Consider the following 26,725-nt stretch of genomic DNA (forward strand, 5'->3'; position numbering starts at 1 on the left):
GTTTCACAGGTAGCCTGTCCCCCTGAGTGTGCAGGAGCAATGCAAGGTGACAACCTGAGCCAAGTCCCCGCTCACAGCAGATAAGAAAGAGATTTTCCTCTCTGTGTAATGCTGAACTGAGCCAAACTACCCCATAAGCCTGACATTGGTTGCTACCAGACCTGTCTGAGTCCTGGATGAGCCTTGTAATACATTTCCAGTCCTAAACTTTAGGTCATTGTGCTCTGGCTTTACTTGCCATGTTTTGCTAAGGCTGTTATTCTCATCACTTTGCTGGGTGTGATGCTGCAGAAGGAAAGTGAGTCCCCCTAAGGCCTGGGGCACTTCCCCACTCCCTCTGTTCCCCCACAAGCCCTCCTAGAGATGAGGACCTGGTGTCTTGGCACGGCCCTCTGGCTGCAGGGCTTTCATTTTGGCTGTGGACCATCTTTTGTAATTGGGCTGGCAAGGGCTGCCTTTGCTTCTGCTTGGGGCTGGAGCTGCCAGTGCCAGCTGCTCCCCCTCCACCCGGGCTGCAGATTGCCCCAGCAACACCTGGCACCTCACCCTCTGACAGTCCCCTCTTTCACCCTGTCCTGTGCAACCATCTTCACAGTACTACTTTTAGCAGACATTATGCAGTCACGACCCACTCTTTGGCACGCCCTGACACTCTCCTCTCCTCTCCCATTCCAGAGCCAGGAAGCAGGAGGTACTCTGGGAGCAATATCATGTTAAACTACAAGCCACAGAAAAAAAAATAAAAAGCAATAAATGCATTCCTGTGCATTCCAATAATGCTATTTTTTTATCAGACAGAAAGTGATTTTAATTCGCCCCCCATAAATGCATCTCTCTCCCGGGTGCTGCACGGGTCTGGCTCATTGCATTTGTTCTCTGTTGAAGTGTGATGTCTTGGGATGGATCCTGCAGGCTTAAAATAGAAATGTTCCTGCTTGCTGCTGCTGATGTATCATTGGGTAATCATTAAATAAAATCAGTGTTTTACTGCATTAACAAAAACACATGATTGTTTAACAGAGTATATTACAGAAGATGGAGGCTTTAATGGTCTCTATGGATTTTTAGTTTGTAAGAGTACATTATGAAGCTGTCTTGGTAGGGTGCTGTTTTCATATGTGAAAGAAGTTACTGGCGTTATACATCATTTTTTATCTTGTTGCTAGGCAACATATCATAGTGCAGTTATTGCAAAGGTGTCTGCTTCCTCGTTAAAAATCTTCATGTTGCTCCTTAATTCTGCAAAATTAGCCCTGTTCTTGATCCTACCCTGTTTCCTCAGATATCTTTTGATTGAGGTTTCATCCATTAACTTTTGGAGAAATATAACAGGTCTTTTATTACCTGAATTTGGGGTTGAAGCCTAAAGAGTGTGCATTAGTGCTAATCTTTAGTTTCCACCTTCATCTCAATTTGTTTTCATGTAGGGAGCCACACACTTCCATCCACTTGGGATTCAAAATCAGAGAAGTAATTTGAGTGGTGTTGTATTTAAGAGATGTCCTATGACAGCTAGGGTTAAAAAAGCAGCAACAACAAAATACAGGGACTACCTAGGGTGTTCTGGGAAACTTATAACATTCCCTTTCAAACTCATTTCTTCTGCTCTTCAACACAATGTGCAGCTCCTGCTTCAGCATAGCATTGTTGCAAACTCCTAGTGTATTAGCATTTTCAAATTCAGACAGTTTTGCCTCAGCTTGGGTCAGTTTGTGCAAGATTTGGGGTTTTACAGGACTGAGCTGACTTCATCACCTCACTTCATTCTCACCTGGAGAAGGCAAATCTATTTCAGAAAAGTGCAGTTGGTAATAACAGGCAGTATCATTCACAAATATCTTCCAGACAACAAAATAACAATTTTTTTTCTGAGTGCCAGCATTTATTCCCTTCATTACCGCTGCTCCCAATCTTCTTTGACTTGGAGAGCTGTCTGCTAGAGCTGTATGTGCTCCCCAGGCACAGGGGTGGCTCTGGCACGTGTACCCCCCAGATGCTTTTGCAGACTCACGTGGATCCACAGCACATGAAGGGGCTGCCAGCACTAGGCAAGGGGGAACTGGGGGCTTCCACAGACCTCAGCATGCAGCAAATGGCTCTGTATTATCCTCATCCCTCAAACCTTTGTTGGTAGTGTATTATAACTCCTTTCATTAACCAAACTTAATGCACTGGCAGTTAGTATACCTACTGTTCATTTTGGGGCAAATGGTACTATTATACTATCTGGTTTTAATTAAGCTGTTCTGGATAAAAGCTGGCATGCTAAAAGCTTTTTTAAATGCTGTGCCTTGGTACACACCCACACAACAACAACCAGTAAGTCAATGGGATTTTGTCTAACATCTCCCTTGGAAGATATAATTTGAGGTGTGGTATCAGGGCAGTTATTTCTAAAGGCATGTGCACCAGAGGCAGGGAGGAGTGAAAGAAACATGAAAGAAGTTCATTCTCTTATTCTTTTTAAACTGTAGAAGATTTAAAAATATATATAAGACTTATGCTCTAAAGCCTACTTTTTTTACGATAAATGTGCAAATAATTAATTTATAATAGGACTAATTTCACAATTCTAATTTTAATAGATAAAATTGCAAATGAAAGAAAAGAAATTGCAAAGGCCAAAATGTTTAATTTCATGATGAATCAATGTACCTTACTAAAAAATACCTGCAAATAATTTTGACAGTGATTTAAAGCTGATTAGTTGAAGCTGATAGTCTGAAATAAATGCATACTTGCAGATTTCACCCCAGAAACACACTGGACTATTTCTGAATAACCACATGGTTTCATTTGCACCCTACCTACTTCCCTGTGACTTGCAAGGAAAGGGATAGGGTGGACTCACACTACTCTTCCATTGCTTCTAACCACACAATTTACATTTAATGTTTGGGGCCCTGGATGGTCCAACAGCTTTACAACATAATTAGTGAGAACATTAGCACTGCTTTCCCACCAACAATTCCTCTTCTCTGCGTTCCTCTCTGATCCTGCTAGAAGTGAGTGATGAATATTCAACCTGACCAGCTTTCCTCCCCTATCTCCCATCAATTTGAGGAGACATTGTTAAAATGCATGCAACTCACTGTAGTCCAAGAAGTGTTGTCAGTGTCCAGAGGAATCTTCCTTCCATTTCAAAGAAAGGAGTTTGGAGAATCAGCATCACTTTTAGTATCTGTTTATCCTTAAAGTCGTATTTTGTTTGTGCAATTTTACCAGTTGATCTCTTGAAACTCCTTTGATCTATATAGAAATCCCTGCGAAAGCAACTGCATCCCTTCATGACTGATTAACTCAGTTATCAGTCAGAATCACCTTATGGTGGATGATTGTTTCATTCATGGGAAATTTCCTAAAGGTAGCTGACTTGGTTTAATCACTTGTCTTTTTCTCTGTGCAAAAGACAGAGGAGAATTCTCTTTTAACCCATATTCAGATTCAAAAATTAACCAAGACAGCGCCACAGGAAAACAAGAGTACACTTGTGAGCACTGAAAAAGCTGTTGCCCTCACTCAACAATGCACTCCAGAACAAAACAAGTGGTGAGACTCCAACTCACATACCGCATCATGCCCCATACCTATGTTGTACATTATTTCACTGGTTTATAAAAAATTCATCTCTGTTTTCCAATGGCGCTGTAGTTCCATGGGTTCCCACTGCTTCAGAAAGACTGTCCTTGCTGATCAGCAGGCCAGATGTGCAGCAGGATTGCCTCTTCTTCCACCTGCAACAGTACCTCCCATCATGTTCATGTGCAGGTTGGCAGCTCAGGAGGTGAAGTGGCAGTCTCCTTCTTGGATCAGTGGCAGACATCAAACTGCACACTGTTCCTCACCAGGACTGTGCAGGTGATGACAGGCAACCTTGCCCTCTGCCATTGCACTCATGAAACACTTCATCTGGGGCCTGGGGGACAAGGGGGGTTTCTAAATTATTGTCAAGTAGACGATGCTTATTTCTGGCATGGTCTGTAAAATGCCCTACCCCAAGCAACTCAAGCTTTTCAGGGCTCTATAGGGATTTATGGATTAAAAAATAGCTGTGACCAGGAAGAAGGATGTTACCAACTTCTATTTGCTATGCACTTCATTAAAAAACCCTTGATGTTTTACTTCAATAAATTCTTTACTTCCCCACTGACTCTCTAGATGCCTGTAATTCTTAGAACGCTCAAATAAACAGGATCAGGACAATTTTGTTTGTCCAATGTGATGAATCTTCCAGCCCTGTCTGTTGCCTTTCTGTGAATCTTAGTCTCCCAGGACCAGAGCCAAATTTGACACCTGGTGCCAGCCAACACCTGATAGTCCAAGTTCTTTTGGCCAACACTCTTCCAAACATATTAGTGCCAGAACCCTCTACAAAGCTGATCATAAGAATTATATGGACTGGTTTGCTTCACAGCAGCTCTCTGATCAGCTCAGTCATGATACATCTTTCTTGTTGGAGCCCAACAGCAGCATCTCACCACCTCATGTCACCATAAGTGGCCTTGCCATTTCTATTTCAGTCTGACTTACTGGGGAAAAAATAATAAACCAAAACAGAAGGAGTGCTGAGCCAATTAGCATCTTCAACCATGGGACAGTTTTTCTGACATCTACTTTCCTATATTTTCAAACATGCATGCCTTGGCCCTTGCTGGTCTTCCCTCATTTTAGTTACTGTCTCTAGGTTAGGATACAGAGGTGAATGATACCTCTGATAAGCCCACTTGTTAAATGTCCTGTTGTTCTTCTGGGGAAAAAAAGAAAAGAGCAAATATGCCTAGTAGCACTTGGACTTTAAAAATACTGTTATACAATCTTAGTGTGCTAAAGTCGATTTGGTAGCCAAAATTAGATCATTGTTTCCATGTATTGTTTCCTTTGTCTGCATCCATCTTGAATTTCATCTCATATTTGGACTGCCAGTGTTTTGGGGCAGGAGCTGCTATTTCAGTGTCTCTGTGGGGCACTTTGCTGAGTGGATCCAGACCAGGACTCAAGAAAAAAACTACATGTTTACACCTCCCATTCACAATTATCATGCAGATCCATGATCCAAAGGTGGATTATTTGCAGGGGCCTTGTGCTCCTAACTGGAAGGGGCCCTTCCTCTTAGCATTTCAACGTGGTTTGCAACAGCCTGGTAGAACCCTTTCCTAGAGAATGGGGGAGAGATCCAGAATGTGTTGGTTCGCCCCTCCACTGCTTCACCCGTCAAAGTTCAGCCTCATCTGAAATTGTCTCCTAAATTCAAAAGATTCTGAGAGGTCCCAAATCCTGGGTTCCTTTGCCAATAATTATGTATCTGTAGCTTTACATGTCATGAGGCATTGCTCCCAAAGGCACCTTCACCTTAACTAGGCCATTCCAACTTCAGGCTCTTGCTATGTCTTATGAAGATGCAGAAGTGAATCTGTTAAACTTGTATATCTGGAGGAAAATAAATTATAATCCCTTCACTACTCTGGAACATTCGTTCTTCTGACAGCTTTCAATAAAGTCCTGACACAATGTAAGTTCATCACTGGAAATGTGTTTAGCTTATGTCATGACCTGCAGATAGTTTTGGAGACTTCTGCAGATTTCACATCCATCTCCAGCTCCATCAGTTCAGCCTTCTACCCGTTTTCTTCCCAAAATCTCAGTGCACTCTTTAAAAAAATAAGGCAGTGATATGTCATTAGGTGGTATAGGATTGACACTTCTAAGTGATCCTCCAAAATTGCTCAGATGTCCAGTCTGAAAGGGTTAGAAACCAATTTATTTCTATGGAAAGTTGTCCAAGTAGATTTTGTACTATATTGCCATTTCCCATGAGTATCCTCCAGAGGATACTGTAGGCTTTGGGACCCCTTTTGACTCCATTTGCGGAGGTATCTCTTCAACTTCCCACTTCCAGTTGGAAAATCAGAATGCTGGTCAGCTTGTCCCTCTGTTGCTCTTTGGGTAAGATTTCTCCCCCTGCATCTCTATTTAAAATGCAGTTGTTCATTACCAAGAATTTGTGGTCTCTGTGGACCAGCCCTTGGAAGAGAGGAGCAGCTTCCTTGACACTAACTCTGGTTTTCTGTGAAAGGTTCTCCACACAAACTCAATGACCCACATCCCCTCACTGCTGTCACTGCTGACTTGGAGCCCAGTGCTCTGACACACCTCACTGATAAGGTACCAAGTGGCAAACGCCCACCCTATCAGAACCTTGCTCTGGAAAGGGTCTGGATGGTGGTGGTGTACCTGGGGCCACCTCAGTTTTGTCACTGTAGAGGAAGCCAGGGACTCCTGCACCGGAAACTTGCCCCTAGAGCAAAATCTGTGTGGAAGCCCCGCTTCAAAAATCACAGTTAATGTCAGGTAAGTTACCTTTTTTCCCCCTCAGTCTCTAATTAGACATCCCAATTATGCAGTTTAATCTAATTAAAGTAATGATGCAATTATACAATAATTGATACATAATCGGCATGCAAAAACCTGTGTAAGTATTATTTAACCAAGAGAGTAAATTTTAGATGAACCTTTTCAGTCTCTTAAAAGTATATCATTTTAGCAACCAGCTTGAGAAAGGGATTTTGCCTACTCAAGCATTTATAAATCCTTACTGCCACTAGTCAAATTCCTTTTACTTACTATTTATGGGCATTTAGCTCCCATTGACTTCAATGGGAGTTGTCTCTGAGCACCCACAGACAGAAGTAAAGCTTAGAGCCTCCAAAAGGCTCACCACAGTTATCTCGTCCAAAGATGGCAAAGTGCTATGAAGTCATTTCAGGAATGCCTAATACTGGATTGCCTGCTGCTAGAGATGATAAAAAAATAAAATAAATCTTATTGTAGATTGCAAGAGAAGACAGCTCTATGGTACCTGTACTGGTACTTTCTCAATAAACCTTACCACTTAAGATAATTTTTTTTAATTAACTGCAAATTGCTTTCTCATTATCCAAAATAAATGTGCCAAATGTGCGTATTACATATGCACCACACTTGCAAATATATAAACTAAGCCTTAGCTGTATCCACTTAAGGTCTGATGCACCAAAATGATAGTGTGAACGGGGATGCAGCAGTCCTGGCTCTAATGATATGAGGAAGAACCTGGTTTTCTTCACTCATTTTTCTGAAACAGATAAACTGACAAGCATGTGTTTCATTGTATGAGGATGTTAGCTGTATCTGCAATAGCCAAAGACCCATGTTCTGAAATGACATCAGAGACCTGGGAGCTTGTCTGATAAAAAATGGGATTTCTTCTCATCCTTGGATAATACTTCCTTTAGCCTACTCCCCATCCCCTTTCTTTTGTGCAATGAACTGTGCGCTCTATATGGCTTTTTCCCACCCCTGATGTGGCTGAATATCAGCAATATTTTACCCTTGTTTTGGGAAGCACTGTGGAATTAAACATGTCTACATTTATGTAATACTCTGTAAGTAATCCAGGATGCCTGTATGTGTGAAGAAATGAGAATGGCCTGTCCCTTTCTGTGTCTCTGTTGCATAACTCATGCTTTAAACTAGGTGTGTTGTATTGAGAGATGTTATAAAATGAATTTATTCAAAATACCCCAGTATCTGTGTCAGTGGAACTATTTACAAGCAGGGAAATTTCAGAGGAAAATGTGAATGTTCTCTGACAAGCAGTCACTTCAGCTTTTGTGGTTGTTGTCATTTTTTGCACTATTTACTGCTAAGTTTCTAGATTTAAGTGTTATTACCCATGTGTGTGGAAGTATAATTTTGATTTGATCCATATTCTTTTTAATGCCAAAATTGCTGAGAAAAGCCTTTTAAATTTGGTTTCAATTCAAATATGATGGGTTTACTGTCATTTTTTAATTGTCGGTATTCATATTGCTAGTATAAGTGTTTAATCCTTTTCATGATAGACACTGAAAATACATTTTTAAAAAGCCTACAAATGAACAATTGTTCATTCCTGGTGATATAAAATTGGTTCTACATATGGAGTCACTGTGAACCTGCATATATGGCCCACAGTTTCCAAGCTTAAGAAGCCACAGGTGATTAGGTGACCCTCTGGTCACTCGTAAGGGTCACATAGGGAGAATTTTTGTCTCCCAATGTTTTTCTTTTCCTCCCACTTGGTGTTTTCAAACTGAAGAGGACAGACTTGGCTGGGCAGTGTATACAGAAAGTTTCCAGTGCATACTGAGTCCTAGTTCTTTGACCTAAAGGATGCAGTTATTTCAAAGACAGGGGAAAGAAGCCTTTCCCATGCCTTTCTAAAGTGAAATTCTCTTGTTGATGGGCTACACAACATCAGTAGGTCCATCAGAAAAGACTGCCCAGGGAAGTCTTGAGACACCATCCCTGGAGATAAAGAGATGTGTAGATGTGGCGCTTGAGGACCTGGTTTATTGGTGGACTTGGCAGTGCTGGATTAATAGCTGGACTTGATGATCTCAGAGTATTATTTATTCAGAGGTCTTTTCCAGCCTAAACAATTCTGTGATTTAGTAACAGAGATCTGGAGATGGGAAGAAAGCAAGGTAAATGTAGCTAAAAGGTATGAAAAAATTCAGCAGGCATACTACTGCACAAAAACTCCAAGAACTCTAGAATATTTATATTCCATGGAAAAAGTCAGCATAAAAGCCTGGACATAAATGTCCAGTTATTTCACAGCTCTGCTTACCTCTGTTGCTAACAGAAGACTCATCACTGTAGCTTGCAGGCAACATCTTCATGCTAATTTTTCACCAGTCCTTATTTTTTTAGCAGCAAACTCACCCATATTTATTGTAGGAACTTGAGTCAGAATTTGCCAACAGTTTGGGGATTCTGGTAGGCCAGGGGCTGCTGTCTTTGGTCAAGATACAATAACTACCAAAGTACAGCTGATCTCTTATGGCTGAGCATGATTTAAAGCAAAATCTTTGAAAGAAGTATAACTGCCTGAATTACTACTCTTTTATATGTTTTTAAATGAGAATGTAAAGGCCAAGGGCATTTTTTCCTATTTAATACTATTAAATCCATCATTAAATCTCTCACTGAACACTGGGAGAATTTAATGGTGCCCTCAAGTGCCGATGCTGATGCTTGACTGTGTTAATATTGTTGTATATACAGATACAATAAATAACACTTAGCTAAGGTAGTGTTAGGAACCTTATTGGGTATATCAATACAAATAGCTGCACTAATGAGATTAAGCATCAGAAACCAACAGCAATGTGAATTGAGGCACTGAGGGCTAAAATATGGATAGGGATTCAACACATTGAACCTATCAATAAAACTGAACAGACTCTACTAAAAGCTTTACTGCTAGTTGGCATTAAAGGATTAATTTGAAAGTACAGTTTTTATCTTTTCTCATCTCACTTTATCACATCCTCTGTCTTAAAACTCCTCTTTTTTCTGGTGCACAAGTATTATGAGTGCTTCTATTTGCTGAACAGTCTGCAAAACCCTCAGCAGGTCATGGTGCATTGCCTTGCTGTAACACAAGCTCCCTTTGGTTGATGTAATCGAGCACTGGGAATGCACTGGGTTTGTACCACTGGCATTTTTTATGTCTGGTATTCTGAATCCAGAGTTGCACTAGTTGAGTCACCTCTAGATCGCTGTTTCTTCTCTCCGCACTACAAACTACATCCTTTGGATGTAGCTGCCTTGCCCTTGCAGATCATTTTAAGCCACCTTCTTGCAGGAACCCCAATTGTTCATTATTATAGTACTCTTTTACCAGTGCAGAGATCTCCAACTGACTCCATTGCATTTTGAGGGTAGTTCCAGTTTATGGTTTTATTGCTAGTAGGGAAAAAAGCTTTATGTTGTGGTCTTTCTTCTGATGGGCTTCTATGTATGCTAAAGCTTACAAGGATATATCCACTGCTTTGTTTTACTAAGGAACTCTTTCAAAGTGAAAAAGAATGGACCTAAAGCACTAATTTTAATCAAAAGGGGTGAAAACCTTGCTTGGGCAGAGAAGTCCCTGAAGGCTTAAATGGATATTAATTGCTACATAGACATTCTCTGAAGCTTCTCATTTCAATGAATTGCAGTTTGATGCTTCTTATAAGGAGAAATCAAAATAAATTAATGTTTGCTGTCATGGAAAAACCTTTTGTGACTCTTAGTATTTTAAATTTCCAATGCTAAGGCACGTATTTCTGTTTCTCTGCACTCTAAAAAATAGGTAACATAATTAAATAGTGGTAAAGATATGTCCTGTTTCCTTTTTCTTTATGTATTACTTTAATCTTTCCACATGATTTCTATGAGGTTAAAAAAAAGAAAACATATACATCCTCATTTTTTAAATGTCAGCGAAGGAATGTTAATTATATTGTAAAGTGGATAAGTAAATCATGGTAGTTAAGAGTTCAAAAATAAACAAGCATTTGTAACCATCTTATTTCCTTGCATACCTCTATCACAATGTAGCCTATAATTTCATAATCACCTACTGTTTGCTGGCAAACATATTGAGGAATTTTTTAGAGAGTCATAAAAACTTTTTCTAGCATCATTTTTCATATCATTCTAGCTGTAAAACCAAGCTGTCTGTGGTGAGAGTCTGGTACAGCACCAGCAGAGAATACCTAGAAATGGTGAGGCAGCCTGACATGCTGTCCCACAAAGGTTTTCTGTGCCCCATACAGGGCCTTCAGCAGTTCAAGTTAAACAGTTAAAAACTGTTTCAAAGATCTGCTTATTTTGCTTTCTAATAATTTAATGTGATTTTAGAAAAATTAGATAAATCTAAATGCATTTCATTTTAGTTAAAATGGCTTAAAAATCATTGCTTTTTTTTCTTAATAGATGCAAATTTCTGATGCAGACAATGTCTACAATAATGCATAAGATACTGATGTTAATCTATTTCTTAATGAAATAAATGGTGTAATGGATGAAGCCAGAACATGTTTTCAGAGTTGACTGAAGTCTTCAATGTATATTTTCACACCTTGTACTATTTTTTCCATCTGGAACCACAGATTGGCATTGTCACCCTCAGTGCCATCTATGTCGAGACAGGGGTTTTCATAAGGGATTTCCTGAATCAAGATTCTTTCAACCTTAGTTCCAATTTTATGTGTTGTAACTCATAATAATCCTATGGTACTTACAGAGATTATGGGGATGCTGGGATGCCTAATTCAGGTTTGCAGACTACCTTGCAAATGAAAGCCAGTGTGTATAATAAGCACAAAATAGTGTTTCAGGGCTTAAAACAGACAGAGCTTGAGACAATAATAGCTTTGAGGAACACACTTAATATAAGCACTAGACAAATGTAAATTGCACAGCTACAGAATGGTGCCCTTCACTGCTCCATGGCTGTGTTTGCAGCTAGAGAGAAGCACACACACAAAATGAGCTTTAACAAGAAATGCCAGATTGCCTAGGGACATCTGAGACAAACAAAGGGGCTCTGCCTGCCTCTGACAGCATTGCAAAGGCCACCCCATGTGTTGCAGGGAGAAATTGTGAGTGCTGTTTCATGCTCATGGAATGTGGAAAATATGGAAGATAAACCTTAAGGCGTCAGCACTGGCTCCTGAGAGCAGGATGGTGAGCAGAGCTCCCAGCCAGGCGGGCTCCCTGCTTGGGCACAGTGCCCTCACAAGGACTCCTGACCCACCGTGCTGCTGGTAAGCCTAACATCTCTCTACACAGCAGCAAGAGACTGGCCTCCAGCCCTCTCCCCACTCTTCTAGAGGACGGTCCAGATCTTAGGTCCACTGATGTGCCCCATGCTGTCTTTCTGCAGGCCATAGCAAGAGTGTTGGGCAAATGCCTCCATTGTGTTTATCCCTGCACTCAAATCCCCAGGGTTTCTTGTGGTCCATCAGGAGCTTATAAAATCAAAAGCAGCAGAGGACAAGTATGGACCATAGGTTATTCATGCATAAGAAAATAAGAAACTTCTGTTTCTATGTTTTCTAAAGCACAATGAGACATGTCTTTCTCGCAGTCATTCCCTTTGTGGTCAGTACCTAACATTCACGTGTGAATGCAAATGGTTCACATGTTTTCTTGACTTACAAAGTTTGTATTGACAACCATAAATGCTGAGGATTTTGATGGACTGAAAAATAAGCAATAAAATCACACTTAGCTACATTTTAGGTGTGAGTCGGAATGGTGTATCTTATCACCTAGAATGACTAGTGCTCTGACATGTGTGACAAGCCAGATAACTTCAGCCACTCTCTCCTGTCTTGAACCTATTATCTTGTATTTGGCTGAAGCATATAATTTGGAAAAACATCCTTTATCTTATGACTTGAAGAGATGAAGACAGGCATTTCCATAGCACTGCATCCCCGCAGTGAACCACCAGCTCATGAGAAGTTGTTCTTTATTTCCTACCTTCACCTTGCCATTTGGTTCTTCTATCCATTGCCTTAGAAGATACAATACACACACAAGATGTGTACTGTAACCCTAATGACATTAGTGATTTTTGTCTTTTTCTATTATTGTGGACTGGAAACAGTTTCCCCTGACTTTTTAAGTCATCACTTGAGAATCTTATTGAAGATGTTGAATAGAGGTTCTGCCTTTCCTAAGGACACTTCACAGTTAGCTCCAAATAGCTTTTCTAGAAGTCATGTTACAGGGGGTTTTCCCCCATGAAGATGCTGACACAAATCAAGCCTAGTAGTTCTTAATGTAACAGAGCTGATTTCGTCTGTGATCTTCTCTGTTCCTTTTTTTTTTCCACTTCTTCAGAACTCCCAGCATTCTGAAGAAATGTGTTCAAGGAAATACACTATGACAGCATTGGCAAAACCAGTTCTGTTGTGCTACCATATTCAAATACACCCCAATGTATTGAGCTCTTTGGGCAAGAGTGTGAGATGTGGGATGTTTGTTTTTAATTTCCTGTCCTCTGATGATCCCTAACACCTTTCTGGGTCCAGTGTCCCAGTCTATGGTGTTCCTAATTTCTGGACATGAACCTATGCTCAACTCTGTACACCTCTGTACCCTTAGCTGAACTAGTATCTGTTGCCTTCAGACATCACATTGTGCCACTGTGCTACTTCTAGAATACAAACCAGCAAGATTTAACATCTTTCTGTCAATTCAGATCTAGGAGGCACATGATGTAACCTTGAGAACAGATGGCTGAATTCACAAACACTGAAGCACACAGTGCTACACTGATTTCTTAATCTCATTCAGAATAAATGACTTGTATATGAACAGATTCCCCAAGTTGTCAGAGCATCATAAACAAAATTGTCTGCTAATTGCAGTCAGCCATCTCCATGCAAGGTTGTCCAGGAAGGATTTACAGGCTGCTTTGCCTTGCAGAGCCTCTTTGTTTTATGGCAGGGAAAAGGGAAGGAGGGGCTCTGTCTTGATGCTCAGCTCTTCAGTCCAAGGCTCCAGCCTGGTGTAATTTTCACCTGTAAATTTAGCAGATTTCATTTAATTGCATTAAGAAACCACAAGTGAAAAACCTCTTGGAACTGTGCTTTATAGAGCTACATTTGACAGCATTTTAACTTCTAATACTTTAATTCTGACTTTTTTCTTTTTATGGATTTTTCTTACCCTCTCTATCATCTTTTCACATGGACCAAGTTTGTTGTAGTAGCACAGAACAGAAGCTTCCTTGCTTCTTGTTATGGTTGGCAGCCTTCACAGGTATGTTAGCTAAAAGGCATTCAGGTAGCGCTTTAACCCAGAGTACAAGGTACATTTACTTCATGTGGTGTCTGCCCACAACTTGTGCACAGAGCACACAGGCATCACTGTGTTGCCCCTAAGTTCATGGAGGCTGACATGCTCAATCAGTTGGCTGAACGAGCTGAGCTAAAAATACCAATTCATACCCACTGGTGAATCTCCACCGTGGATGTACAAGAGAGCCCTTAGAGTGAAGCCCCAGACTTCCAGGAACCAAGTAACTCTTTATGGTACCCCCAGTCCTCTTAAAATGGCTTCAGGGGTATGAAATTGGAATTAAGAACAAATTAGACCAAACCAATGATCTGTTATTTTGTCTTCTGACCAGGCAGTGATCCAGGACCACTAATCTACCTATCACAAAGCTTCCAGCCTCCCACAACATAAGAGAATGGAAAAATTTGTTTAAAAAAAAATAGATTTTTCCCCCCACAAAATTTGCTTCAGTGACCTCCCTGCATTTAGCAGTGTATTTTTGTCTGAATTAAAGGAGTGTTTATATTAGAACATTGCATGCATTTGTGGAAAAGATATTTCAGTATTGATAAATATTTACCATGATGGTATTTCTGTCTTCTCCAAACCACAGATGTTTTCCTTACTAAATGTGTCTGGTTTTCAGCTTTGAGCATTTTTTCTCTGCTTTTTTGTCTGTATTAATACAATAATCCATCAAAACAAGAGTAAGACCCTGACCAGTGTCCTGCTATTTTTTTTCAATAGCCTTTGTTTTAACTTCTTGAAATGTTTCCAGAGCAATTCTGAGGCCACTACCATTGCCTAAGAATTAACATGCTTGTTACAGTCTCTGAAAATGTCAGCTATATGCACTTTTTCATTATTATCTGAAATCATGCAGAGATCTGGACCTTGAAGTATCCTAGGTCTTTTCCTTTCCTCTTTTTCCTCCCCCCACTCCCAAGAGGCAACTATTCATCTTCATTAGCCACTTCTGTTAGCTTGCTGCCAACTGAGACTAGAAAACTAGCTGCATCAGTCTTGCATGGCAATTCAGGAATTAGAATCCATAGTCCTTGGGTGCAGGAGGTTAATGCACTAATAAAGATTGTACCTTGATTAACCACATCATCTCAGCTTGCCCAAGCAAGGTTGCTTTTCAGACAGTTTGTTGTATCATATGGCTCAATGCATTCATCTAGAAACATAGCTCCTTAGCTAGGAAGAGATATTCATCTTTGTGACTAAAGGAGAAATTTTACCTTTTTTTATTCATTCCAGTGAAGAATATTTAAAAAAAAAATGAGGAAGTTGTCTAAATGCTGTTCTGAGATTTACCTGTAAAACAGCATGTTCCTTTCCTAATAAGGGAGAGGAGGGAGGTTTGTCCTAAACACTGATGTAAGAGAGCATGACATGGTTTATAAGCTAGTTAACTTGTTTTTAGAATAAAACCCTATTTCTTTTAGGTAACCATAACTTCTTCCAGACTTACAGGCTCATTTATTCCCCCCCCCCAAAAGTGAATAAAAATTTGCAAGCCTTTATGTTAAAGAATTATAATCATACAAATGAAGGACCTAAATAAGTCAGTTTGATAAGTAAGCAGCTGTAGCCTTCTTTTACATTTGTCTGCCCTAGATTGCTGAACCTTGACTAAGTGTTGAGGTTATTTTCAGGATGGTTCCACTAAAACAGAGATAACATATTCCAAACAGAAACTTATTGCACTGGCTTTTCTGATTTGCTGTAGGGTGAAGTGATCCGCAGATCACGTTGCAACTGCTCATGATTTGGAATGGTTTAGTTCTCTAGATACCAAATATCTAGAGATTTAATGCTGAACATTCTTTAGTGCTGCAGTCGGCAAAATCTCTTACCTTCTTCCTTTTCATGGGCCAAATTTCTCTTTTTTCCTTCCAGCGCATGCCCATGAGCACACACACACTCAGACACACACAGACACACAGACACACACACTCCCAAGTCCTGTTACTATCAAGCAGTTTCTGCTGATGACCATCTGTGCACATCAGAAGAACTAAGCACAGCAAAAATGACACAGTCACAAGCTACACAATTACCTTTATTTCTTTGTTTAGAACAACAAAAAAATATTCCTTGACAAGCACTTGACCCTGGATTGCCGTGTATCTTTGGACATTATACCAATGAAGCCTAATGAAAGGAATTCATATTACAGAAAGTAGCGGAGCATTTGGAGAGCCTTGGGACTGGTGCCAGAGGGGAAATGTGGTAGAATGTGTTTGCAGCAGATTGCTATGAAAAAAGTGACTCCCTGAAATCATTTTAGCAGGAGTAGGAGAGACAGAAGAACTGCTGACTGAGGTTCAGTGCTGAACTGGCACCCAGCTCAGTGTCCTTCCTGCAATTTCAGCACCACGATAGGGAGCTCACCGTAGTTCCCTTATTTCATCCTTCAGTTAGTGGGTGAAACCATGCGTGCTGCTTATCTCAAGTTTGGAAAGCATTTTGCATCATACATGGCAAATATTAATTATAAATGAAAACCCACCTAAATGAGTGGAGAGAACGTAAGTGAAAAAGGAAACAACAGAAGGTGGAAAATTACGAGTTATTTTGTCAGGTGGTGATGGTTCTGAATAACATGTTATCAAAAGGATAATGACCAATAAGAGATGCTCACATGGAAAGCAGAAAATTATCAATTGCTCCAAGGAAACTGTGGGGCTGATGAGGAAGTGGAAACAGATTTCTAAGTATGAATAAGTGACATCATTAAGAAACAAGATGAAACAGCTTTATCTTTCCATTTTATAGGTGCATATTGGAGGTTTGGGTTAGAAAAGTTGCAGCAATGACAGATACTACAGGAACCAATTTTGAAAAAAGAAAATTGGCTTTTCACATGATAGAAACCTTACCACAGTGAAATACTGTCAGCTTCAACACAGTTTCCAAAAGTTTCAGTGTCTGACTCTTTGCTTTGGATATTTGACACTAAAATCATAGCCATGTTGTCAGCTAGTGGCAAGGAAGTTTCATTGAATTGAAAGGGATATTTGCCAACTGACAGCAGATAAAAAGGGAGACTCGTGTTAAAAAAAAAAATTTAAAAAAAGATAATATTGTGAAGACAGAAGAGTAACTACATTAGAGGTTCTCAGACTGTGTCTTATGATCACTTGCTAAAGGGTCTTGGAAAGCTTTGCATTAGTTTTGCATGGCCTTGACTTCCAGCTGAATAAATATATCTAACACTTCCCTAAAATCTGCATTTCAGTGTAGGCAACTACAAAGACAGATCCTCTCCAGTCCCCCTGAGCTAACCAGCAGGAGTATTTGCAAAGGAAAATTGTGTCTCACAAATCTCCTATAATTCCTGTGACATGTCAGTAGAGCAGTGGATGAAGTTGAGTCAGCTAAAATAATTTTCGAAAGGTGTTTGACAGGGGCCTTTATGAGGTGCCACAAATATTTCTTAAATCATCGTGTGCAGAGAGACAAAATATTATGAATCAAAAATCAGCTAGGTGAGCACAAGCAGAGAGGAGGATTAAAGAGTTGGTTTTCTTAATGATCCAGTGATAAGTTCTGGTTCTGGCACCGAGTGAACAGCAAGATTATGCATGTGGTAAGACTTTAAATCTAGATGATACCCATATCCCTGCTTATTATTAATTAGGACTTTTCTGAATCAGCTCAACCATTCCTGGTATCATGTGCCACACAGCAAGACTGATGACACTAGATAAATAGCATTGCCTTAAATCTAGAGTGAGTACTGTTATTTACCTCTGCATGGTACTTTTCCTGAAAAATTATCAACAAGCTAGGGTTAAAAGCTCCAAACAAAACACTGCCAAGCAGTCATTAATCCCCAAGAAATGTCTGGTTACTTAATTGTTGCTGCAGAAACTGAAGTTGGAGCAAGGATATACAATACTATAGATTTCTTTATTTGTAGGTTTTCCCTTCAGTGAAAAGAAAAGCCAAGTTGGCATGTTGAGTAAGATTAACTAGGCTTGGACCTTTATAGCTTGTAAAAGTGGACATTTATATATGACTGCTGAAAAGTGATTTACTACAGGCAGAGACGAGCAGAGTTGCAGGGTTGTAGAGTTACAGTATGCATGTGAATGAGACCTGCCGTCACCACAAGCACCACAAAGATGCCAGTGCAAAACAACATTGCTGCAACTCTCACAAGGAGAAATGTGTGTTACAAAACAGAGAGAGTGTCTCTGAGCTGCTCCTTGGACTGGTGCATCTGGCTGCAGGAGGAGGAGGAGGGCAGTCATTGTCATCTCAAACAAGCTGTCCTCCAGTTGGGCAGGACATATCATTATCCACGTATATTTTTAAGCAGTCTGATCAGGCCTTCCTTCTTTGATCTAGAAGTCTTTGTTTTCCCCACTTTTGGACCCCAAATGTCTTCTCAGTACTTTCTTTAGTTGGCAGTGTTCAGGCTTTAGGATTAAGTTAATCAGGTTTGAAGAAGTCTATAAATTGGTTTTAAATTGGACCATTATCTTGTAGTGCCTGGAACATTTTCTGGTGCCAGGTGTTTCTAACTTTTTTTTTTGTTTGTTTGATTTCTGCTAAAAAAGACCCTGCTTTTTTTCTCTTTCTAATTTCAAAAACCTTTGTGTCAAACACCAGTTTGAAGGTGCTAAGGCTTTTAAATACATTTAAATTTTCATCAGTCCTTTTCAAACCGTTTTCAGTCCATCGGGTGCTTTATGGCAGTACTGCCAATGCCAAACTCCAAAGACAGGGAATTTTCCTGAGAAGAGAAGATGTGCATGAAAGTTCATTTTACAATAAAAGTTGAGTCCTTTCTGTTTAGTTAGTTAAATAGTTGCCATTTAGGCTTGCATTTTCAGACATTTCACACCATGTACCAAAAAAAAAATCTCAGTATAATCATATGTCCCTACTAGTGTTTTGAATCTATCTCAAATATCTTCAGATAGAGTCTAAAATCCTGAGACTTGGCACACTTGAACATATTCTGGATTTGTGTCTGCTTGATCTTGCGAAGTGCTGACATTTTCTGGACACCTATATCCTTTCTCCTGATTTTTGAGGCTCTGTTCTTGGCAGCCAGAAGGAGACTCTGCACATAGTTTAATGTTTCTATTTTCAAGAAAACATTGTACTACATTTAAATCTTACCACTCCTCAGTGCTGACAGCCTGTTGTTTGGGACATTTTTCATGGTGGCTTTCTGATCCTTTTTTCCCTAATTTTATTTAATTTTATAGTTTTCTGAATTTCAAAGGGTAGAGATAAATAAACAATATATCAGCACAGTGTATTATTCACAATAATACACAAGTCAGTGTATTCTAGTAAATTCACATTCAGGTATTCATGATAATGGCAATTATTAACCCTGGCAGATATCAGTAGTATTACTAAATCTTTGTGTCAGGAAGGGTTACATCAAATTCAAATTATGTAGAAAGCTTTATTATATACCACAACTGAAAGTAAAGAAGGAGAAGAGAAACTAGTTGGGGAAAAAAAAAGAAATACCATTAAGGCTATTTTTCATTGAAGTGTGGATGAGAAATAATGTTGGAGAAAAGAAGAAATGAAAGATTTTGACATGTGAAAAAAAAAGGTCACCCTTATTTTTAATCAACCCTCTGGTCCTTTCCCTGGATGAAGGCATCATTGTCAGACTCAGGCAGGCAAGGTGGGAGGAAAAAGCTCTGCTGCTGTAACAGATTGGTTACAGTGCTGGCACAGAGCAGACTCCTCAGGACACATCTCCCTGAAGGTGACAGTGGGGTCACCAGTTGTGTAACCTGGAAGAACTGCTTCTTGAGCAAATGGCAGTCACAGGCACTGAATGGAATATTTCAGAAATAGGATAACTTTAGGTCAAAACCACCAGATTTTCCCAGCCTGGCTGCTGCCATTCTTCAATTGACAGAGACAACATAAATCATTGCCCTTTGCATGAAAGGGACACTTAGTCATTCCCATGTGTTCTTTTGGGCTCAGCACCTCAACTTTTTGTAGGGAAAAACACTTTGATTGGGAACAGGGTTTTAGCAGTGGAAACACCTCTAGTCTATGTATGCAACATCACATTTCTCACAAAATAAATAGTCCTCGGAGGGAGAAGTAAGAAAAGCAGGTGTGAAAGTGGTACTTTTTTTTAGATAACAGACTTAGGGTTAAATATCCACATTAAGAATCTCCTTTTTGTCAATTTATAGTCATACACCTTTACTGTTGGAATATTCCTTAATACATAATTCCTTAATCTTTTGCGAATAGTAGCACATGTGCCATATACTTGAGGCAAACAGCAATCTGATTGCCTATGTTTTTTGCTACCTGAGTTTTAAGAAGTTACTGTATATTAAAAATTGCTATATACTGTTATTGCTGGCACTTATCAGATAAGGAAGTCATAAGATGAATGATCTGCCTCAAAGAAGTGAAAAGCAAAGCAATTCTGATACTGAAACTGCAAACCAGATGATGCTCTGATTAGAGGCATGCACATAGATTACAGAAGTATAATAAATCATGCAACTTTTTAGCCTCAAATAAAATAAAAGAATGCAATTTTTATTAGGAAATAAACTGTTTATCAAGAATGCTTTAAAGGTGACGTTTATTGCTAATAAACTGTGTTGAAAGGGCTGGTCCTTTCATTGGCAGAACAGCCAGAGACTTTCCACTATGTAAAAAATGCAGCAGCTCAGTCCATGCCAGGTCAGGAAGCAGTTCTGTCAGCACTAATGAGGAATGGTCAAGAGACTCACGCACACTTTTTTTCAAACAAGAACATTTCTCTTTAAAAAGGAATGAGTCATGGAAATATAACTCCAGTATTATTTTGGGAGGCTGTGGATCTCAGCATGGCTCCTTGGAATATCACTGAGAAACAATTCCACAGTCAGTTAATGGTTGCAAAACCCAGCAAAGCATCTGCCAGGCAGACTCTTGATAGCATCAGCAATCCCCCTGCTTAAGGCAGGATCTTATTGGCTCTTCGGTTCTCCAACATACAAGCCAACCTTCAGGGTTGTCATGCTTGGCACTATTTCTCAATTAATTCACTTAAGTTACTGTGTACCAAATACTGTGGCTGTTGGTGCTGAACATGTCAAAGAAACGTGTCTATCCCTTAAGATCCTGCACTAGAGAGGAACAAACTTCTTGCCTGAAGTGTTTCATTTATCTCTCCCCAAAAGCTGCCTTGCTTTGGAGACCAACTCATTCAGACTTGAATCATAACAGTATTGAGCAGGTGCCTACTTGCTACCTGAAGCTGTGTAAAGGATGACTACATAAAAGTCAGGACAAGCTACATCTGTCTCTTAGGTATGAAAAAGTGTCCCTCAAAAAAAAACAGGGAGGAGAAAAAACGTGGAGTACTGCACCTCTCATGTGGGGCTTGCCGCATGTCTGTGTCCTGCAAGGCATAAACACGTTGGAGTTAGGAACTTACTCAACTCCTTCACAATGATAAGGGCAATTTTAGGAATTAACTGTTAGCAAGTGGTAAGCATTTACCATTCTGACCTTGCCTGTGAAATCTGTTATGTGCTTAGTCCACAGTGTGTACCCCATTACCTGGTCATGAACTGAAATTTCTATTCCTGTCTACAAAAAAAATGGACTTGTGTTCATCTCACCAGCCTGAATACATTCTGTGATTAAAATGTATTTGCAGATTGTCATAAAAACCAAACTTTTTGCACTTAAGATGAATTATCTATTCAGGAAAATGAAACAGTGCTTAGGAACTGCTCTCAAGAATCTGTAAAAATCATTGTAGCTCATGTTTTGTCTAGATTATAAGAAAACTGGGCATTTCATAGAAGCTGCAGTTACTTAAATATTCCACTGCCTAGGTACTCTTGCTACTGATATGCTATCATTGTCTCCTTTTCTACTGACTTGTTAAATGCAGTTTGTTGAACAATATTGTTTTTCAGGAGATGACCCATTCATGGCCTCCGCCACTGTCAGCAATTCACACACCAGGAAAGGCAGAACAAAGCAAGTTTCCCTTCCCAAACAAGGTAAGGCATTCAGCATCATGTAGAAACATTCCTCCTGCACCTCACAATGTGGCCTACACAAGCTCTAAGTGACTGAGGTCTCTGGGCTGAGGTTGATGCCCTGGTGATGATCTTCTGCATGTGTGTGAGTGCCAGTATTCCCTGTTTTTTCCCTTCTTACATCCTCAGCAGGGCTACATAGCCTGCATCTCTTGGCAGCAGAATTGAAGGTGGTGTGGGGGTCACAGGTGCCTCATGGCAAGGCAAAGCCATAGGTGTCTCTGGTGGGATGTCCAGATGCAGTGGCTTTTGCTGAGGCTCCTGACTGATGCCTTAGGGCACAGACAGCAGTGGAAAGTCAGGGAGCTCCTCCTTGCATCCATTGCTGCTGCATCATTTGGCTTCACCAGCTGAGATTTTGGTTGAAACCTTGGAGGTCTGAGGAGGCTTTCACTTGTACTCTGGCCTGTAGTTGGGCCTGAGGATTGGCCATACATCTTCTGCCACCAGCCTGGCTTCAGAGGGGCAGCTTTCCTAGAGAGGCAGTCAGCCCAGTGCTGTGATATCCAGAGGGCCAGAGAAGCATTTGCCACAGAAGCATTTGATCCCCCAAGAGACCAAAGCCACTAGTCCTGCTGATGCTCCCTTAAAACCAGGCCCACTATTGGATATGTATCCATGGAAGGATGCATTGCAGCATGGCAAAGCTCATCAGCACAAGCTTGGGGAAATCACATTATTTATACATGGTAAGTCAGGAGGGAATGAAATCAGCTATCTTGTGCAAGAGCCAATAAATTTCACATTGTATCACCATATACTGTGTAGATGTCACAAGCATATTTCATGCAGCATTCAAGCTTGAAAGATGGTATTGATGCTACTTATAGTTTTTCTCCTGTTAAAGCAAGCTTGTTTGGCAACTTTTAAGTCAATTCTGCAAAATTTAGTTCAGGGAATAATTATAACTACAAAGCCAAGAAAACTTCATTTGCCTACAGTAAAACAGCTTTTCTGTGGATGAGAGTGTCACAATTTTGAAGCATCAGGGGTGTAAACCAAGACATCTCTGGCATGTTATGAAAGAAAAAGGAAATAACTCACTATTTGCTTGTTGAAGGCAGATAAATGACTGAAGATGGTCGGTGAGGTAGAGGCTTGTTAAGTTAGAGTAAGTCCTGTAGGAGAGAGGTGGATCAGCAGCTTACAGGCAGGTGAAGTGCCTGATAGGGATGACAAAGTGAGGTGATGCTTGCAGTGCTGCATTTCCTGCCACAATTATCCCCACATGATGTGTTTGTGTGGCACATGTGCAGATGTGCACGGGCACTTGTCAGTGGGTCAGTGTGGCCATTGTGAATCCCCTTCCTCACAACTAAATGTATTGTGATAAATATAGGAATAGGAGAACCACAGAGCAGAGAGCAAAGATACATGAATAATGGTTGATATTGACTTTCTCATCTTCTCTCTGCCTGTTCATCCATCTCTCTGGGAAATTTTCTCTCATTTTGAATTGCAGAGCCATTTCAGAGATCTGCTATTCATTTTTAAAGGTCTTTTTCACAGTGGTTTCTTTTTCTCTTGGCAAAGTAGAATTTCCATTTTTTAAAGCTTATGATGGACAAGATTTCATCTAGTAATATATGAGGATACTTTTGTACATATAATAACATCACAACTGAATTGTGGCCTGGGTGGTCTTCATGGCCACAAATTAGAGTGCTTTGTGTGTGGTGGGAAAGAAGTACCTTAAAAAACTGACTGGAGTCCTGGAACAATCCTCTATTACTTGCCATAGATTATGAACAATCCTGTATTACTTTCCATTACTATGACGCTTCTATGTTAAAATATTTTAAAATAATTAAAAGCTATTCTGTTGCTTAATCAGTAATCTGTACAGACTTTGGAAAGGATCTGTTTTTCAGACTCCAAAATGCAAAAAATGGTTTCCTGATTTTTCAAACGTTTTTCAAAATTGCATAAGCCAGCTATTGCTTTTCACAAAGCATGGTGTAAAATCTGTATTGGACCTCATAGGGAATGTCTCCAAAGCTCTTGGAAAGCTTTCCTACAGGTCTCCATGGCTATTGGAAAGCTTTCCCACAGGTAAACTACATAGCTGTCCCTATTTTTTAAAACCTGAGGGCAACACCAAACTTTTGTGTATCGCACGTTATTCAAATAAATGGGTCTGTCAGTTAAGTAGTGACCAAGGCCAATAAAGAGACTGAAAGGCTAAAATCAGGGCAACAGCTTCATCTCTTTGTTCCAAGTCATGCACAGTAACATGATTTCCTTTTCAGTCTTAAGGGCAGTGTTGAGACATCAGTTCAATCCATTTGCAAAGACTCTTTCAGCAAGGGAAGCAAGTAGGCTGCATCCACTTTTAACAGAAGACAGTTCCCAAAAATAAAAATACTCATCATTTTGGGAATGGGAAAAAGAGAAGGCTCCTGCCCTGTTACAAGGATGCAAATGATAACTACTTTTCTGTCTGTAAAAACTGAGTGTCAGCATCATTAGTTCGCATTCACGCCACGCTGCTTTTAACCTGCAATTCAAGTAATTAGTGATCTGACAGCTTGAAACTTGAAATTTATTAATTAGGCTATTAAAGTTGCAAAGGCCACAGCAACTATGGCTAGAGTGGTTTTGAAACCAGTCTAGTTAAAAAAAACCCTAAATATCTGAGATTTATATATCACAAATATAACAGAATTCCACATTTAAAACTGCACATGTGGATGCATCAATCAGTATAACTAAATGCTCATTTGATGGAGGGGATGGATGTGCATAGGCTGTACTTCTATAGGAAATCAGGCCTCATTAGCATGGGAGGTTTGGATGGATTCTCAAGAATGGGTGGAGAGTCTTGGTCAGGTTTGACACATACAGTAGTGCCCACTAGGTTTCCAAGTACTATGCTGCTGGAGGAGCAGCACTAGAGATCCTTTATGTAATGAAGGGCAAAAAGTTCCATTTCATCCTTAACTTTGAATTTTCTTTCTCTCTGGCATTAATTTGTACTCTTGAATTTACTAGGAAGGGGCAATGACAGTCTCTTTATTTCTTGTTTTTCAAAGCTTAAAGATAATTGATTGAATGTGTGATGTGACAGGCTGTGTGTGCTTTCCCTTCTCCTACCTCTGCCACACTTTGTTATGTACAAATGATCAGACCTTTCTTGATTTTAATTTCATTTAAAGCATCTTAATAAATAAACTTTAAATGAATAATTAAATTTGTAACTAAGAGCTCACTTGATGCTTGTGTGGATGAGCTTTCATGTTCAAGCATTAACTCTATTGTGCAGGAAAAAATGCTGTTAATTCTGCTGCCTGCTTTGCTCTCTTTCTTCATTTTTAGTGTGATTTCTTGTCTTTATAGTTTGACCAGGTGTTTGATTTCTGGTTATGTATATGTGATATTATGGGATCAGCCATCATTTTGTTATTTGGGAATAATTTAGCCACTCCAAGAGAACTGGTTTCTTGTCACAAAGCTATTGGGTGATTATTCTCAGCAGATGCTAAGTTATCATAGTGATGTTGTTCTTTACAAGTGCAATTCATTTGCTTTTTCCTTTCTTGTTGATTTTAACAAGCTGGAGGAAATACACTGGACAATAATCTTCAGAAATGAAGGCTTCACCTTTTTTAAAGTTATATTCTTTTTTTCCTCCATTAATGGGAACATTCTGTATTCCTCTGTGAGGTATTTTTACTAGCCTTTGGCAGAGACAAGAACTGTACTCAGCAGTTAAAGGGGAAGGTGCATTCTTCCTGAGGTTAATGAAAAGGTAAAAGAGTCAGCAAGATCCTTGTTTAGAAGTTTCAAACACTTTTACAAATACAAACACAAATTTCCCCCAAAATTACTGTATTTCCTTGAACTTTTTCAGGTACATTAATTCTCTGTTTTGGAAACTGAGCAAGCTCTAAAAGCCTACTTTTATTGGGAGTGGGTTGGCTACAAGAATAGCATTTAAAATCAGGTGTACATACCACTACATCACCACTGCAAGCTGATCTTGACTTTTTAAGATTACATTCATTCACTAGGAAAAAACAGGCTTTAATCTCACTCCATCAGAAACATTCACAAAAAGCTGGTGCAATTTGTCAAAAGTACACAATTTCAGATTACTGAGAAATTATTTGTGGCATGTGAAACATGGTACAGATCTTTTCACGTTGCAGTAGATGGTAGAAACTCTTGGGGCTTGCCCAAAAATTTGATGTCTCACATTACAGGTATGGAAGTCAGTTGCAGATGTATACTTTGGTATTAAAATTACAAATCAAATCCATGCAGTCTGGACAGAGCAAAAGGTGCAGATCAAGGGATTCTGATCAGCTGAGACCTCAGGATGACAGAACCTGCTGTCCAGCCAGCCTCTGTTTCGAGAGCCCAAGAAGCTCTTGGGTCCCCAAGCCCCTGAGGAATTCTGCTGAGTGACTTAGCAGCACAATCTCAGCCCAAGCAAGTCAGAGCATCCTCGGCTCTCTGGGTTCCTGCAGATCCTCTCCCCATGAGTTCTGTGTTTGGCTCATCCCTCTGCCTCTGTGGACCAGGATCTGGTCCAGCTGCCAGTTCCTCACCGAAAATGACCACATGTGTTTCTTTGGGTGCCTGGCCTCTCTGGGCAGCCTTAACTGCAGCTGTAACTACAGCATGGATATGAGGTGGCATTCCTATGGGTGTCTGGATTATTCAGAAGCAGACTTACATATGGGATACTTTTTCTGCTGCCATCCATGGCAAAGTATTCTTTTTTCCCTTGATTTAATTATCTTTTTGTTATGGTTTATATTTGTATTTATAGGCTTTTAAAATACATTTTTTTATTAATGCAAACAAATTCTGTGAGTAAAACACAGTGAGGTAACATTTGCACTTGAGGGAAAAGTGGTCTGATTTATTGCATCACATTCACAGATATTGCTGTTGTCATACAAGGTTGACCTTGTAATCTCAGGGAACCAGAACTAGTCTGCATTTTCATTCTCTGATGCTATCAATGTCAACATGTGAAAAGAAAAGACCAGCTGTGCTACTACCTCAGGAATCCAATG

The 26,725-nt window shown here is 39.9% G+C and overlaps 1 protein-coding gene across 3 annotated transcripts in view; it reads left to right on the forward strand.

Moving 5' to 3' along the window:
• Nucleotides 1–26,725, forward strand: part of AFF3 (AF4/FMR2 family member 3) — a 321,693-nt gene that overhangs the window by 168,372 nt on the left and 126,596 nt on the right. For all 3 annotated transcript variants that reach the window (XM_030957367.1, XM_030957375.1, XM_030957383.1), the window contains one exon: nt 21,576–21,662. In XM_030957367.1, the coding sequence (XP_030813227.1) occupies nt 21,576–21,662 (87 nt within the window). The remainder of the gene's footprint in view (nt 1–21,575; nt 21,663–26,725) is intronic.

Source organism: Camarhynchus parvulus, chromosome 1 (genome assembly GCF_901933205.1).
Source record: "Camarhynchus parvulus chromosome 1, STF_HiC, whole genome shotgun sequence".
Taxonomy (NCBI): Eukaryota; Metazoa; Chordata; class Aves; order Passeriformes; family Thraupidae; genus Camarhynchus; species Camarhynchus parvulus.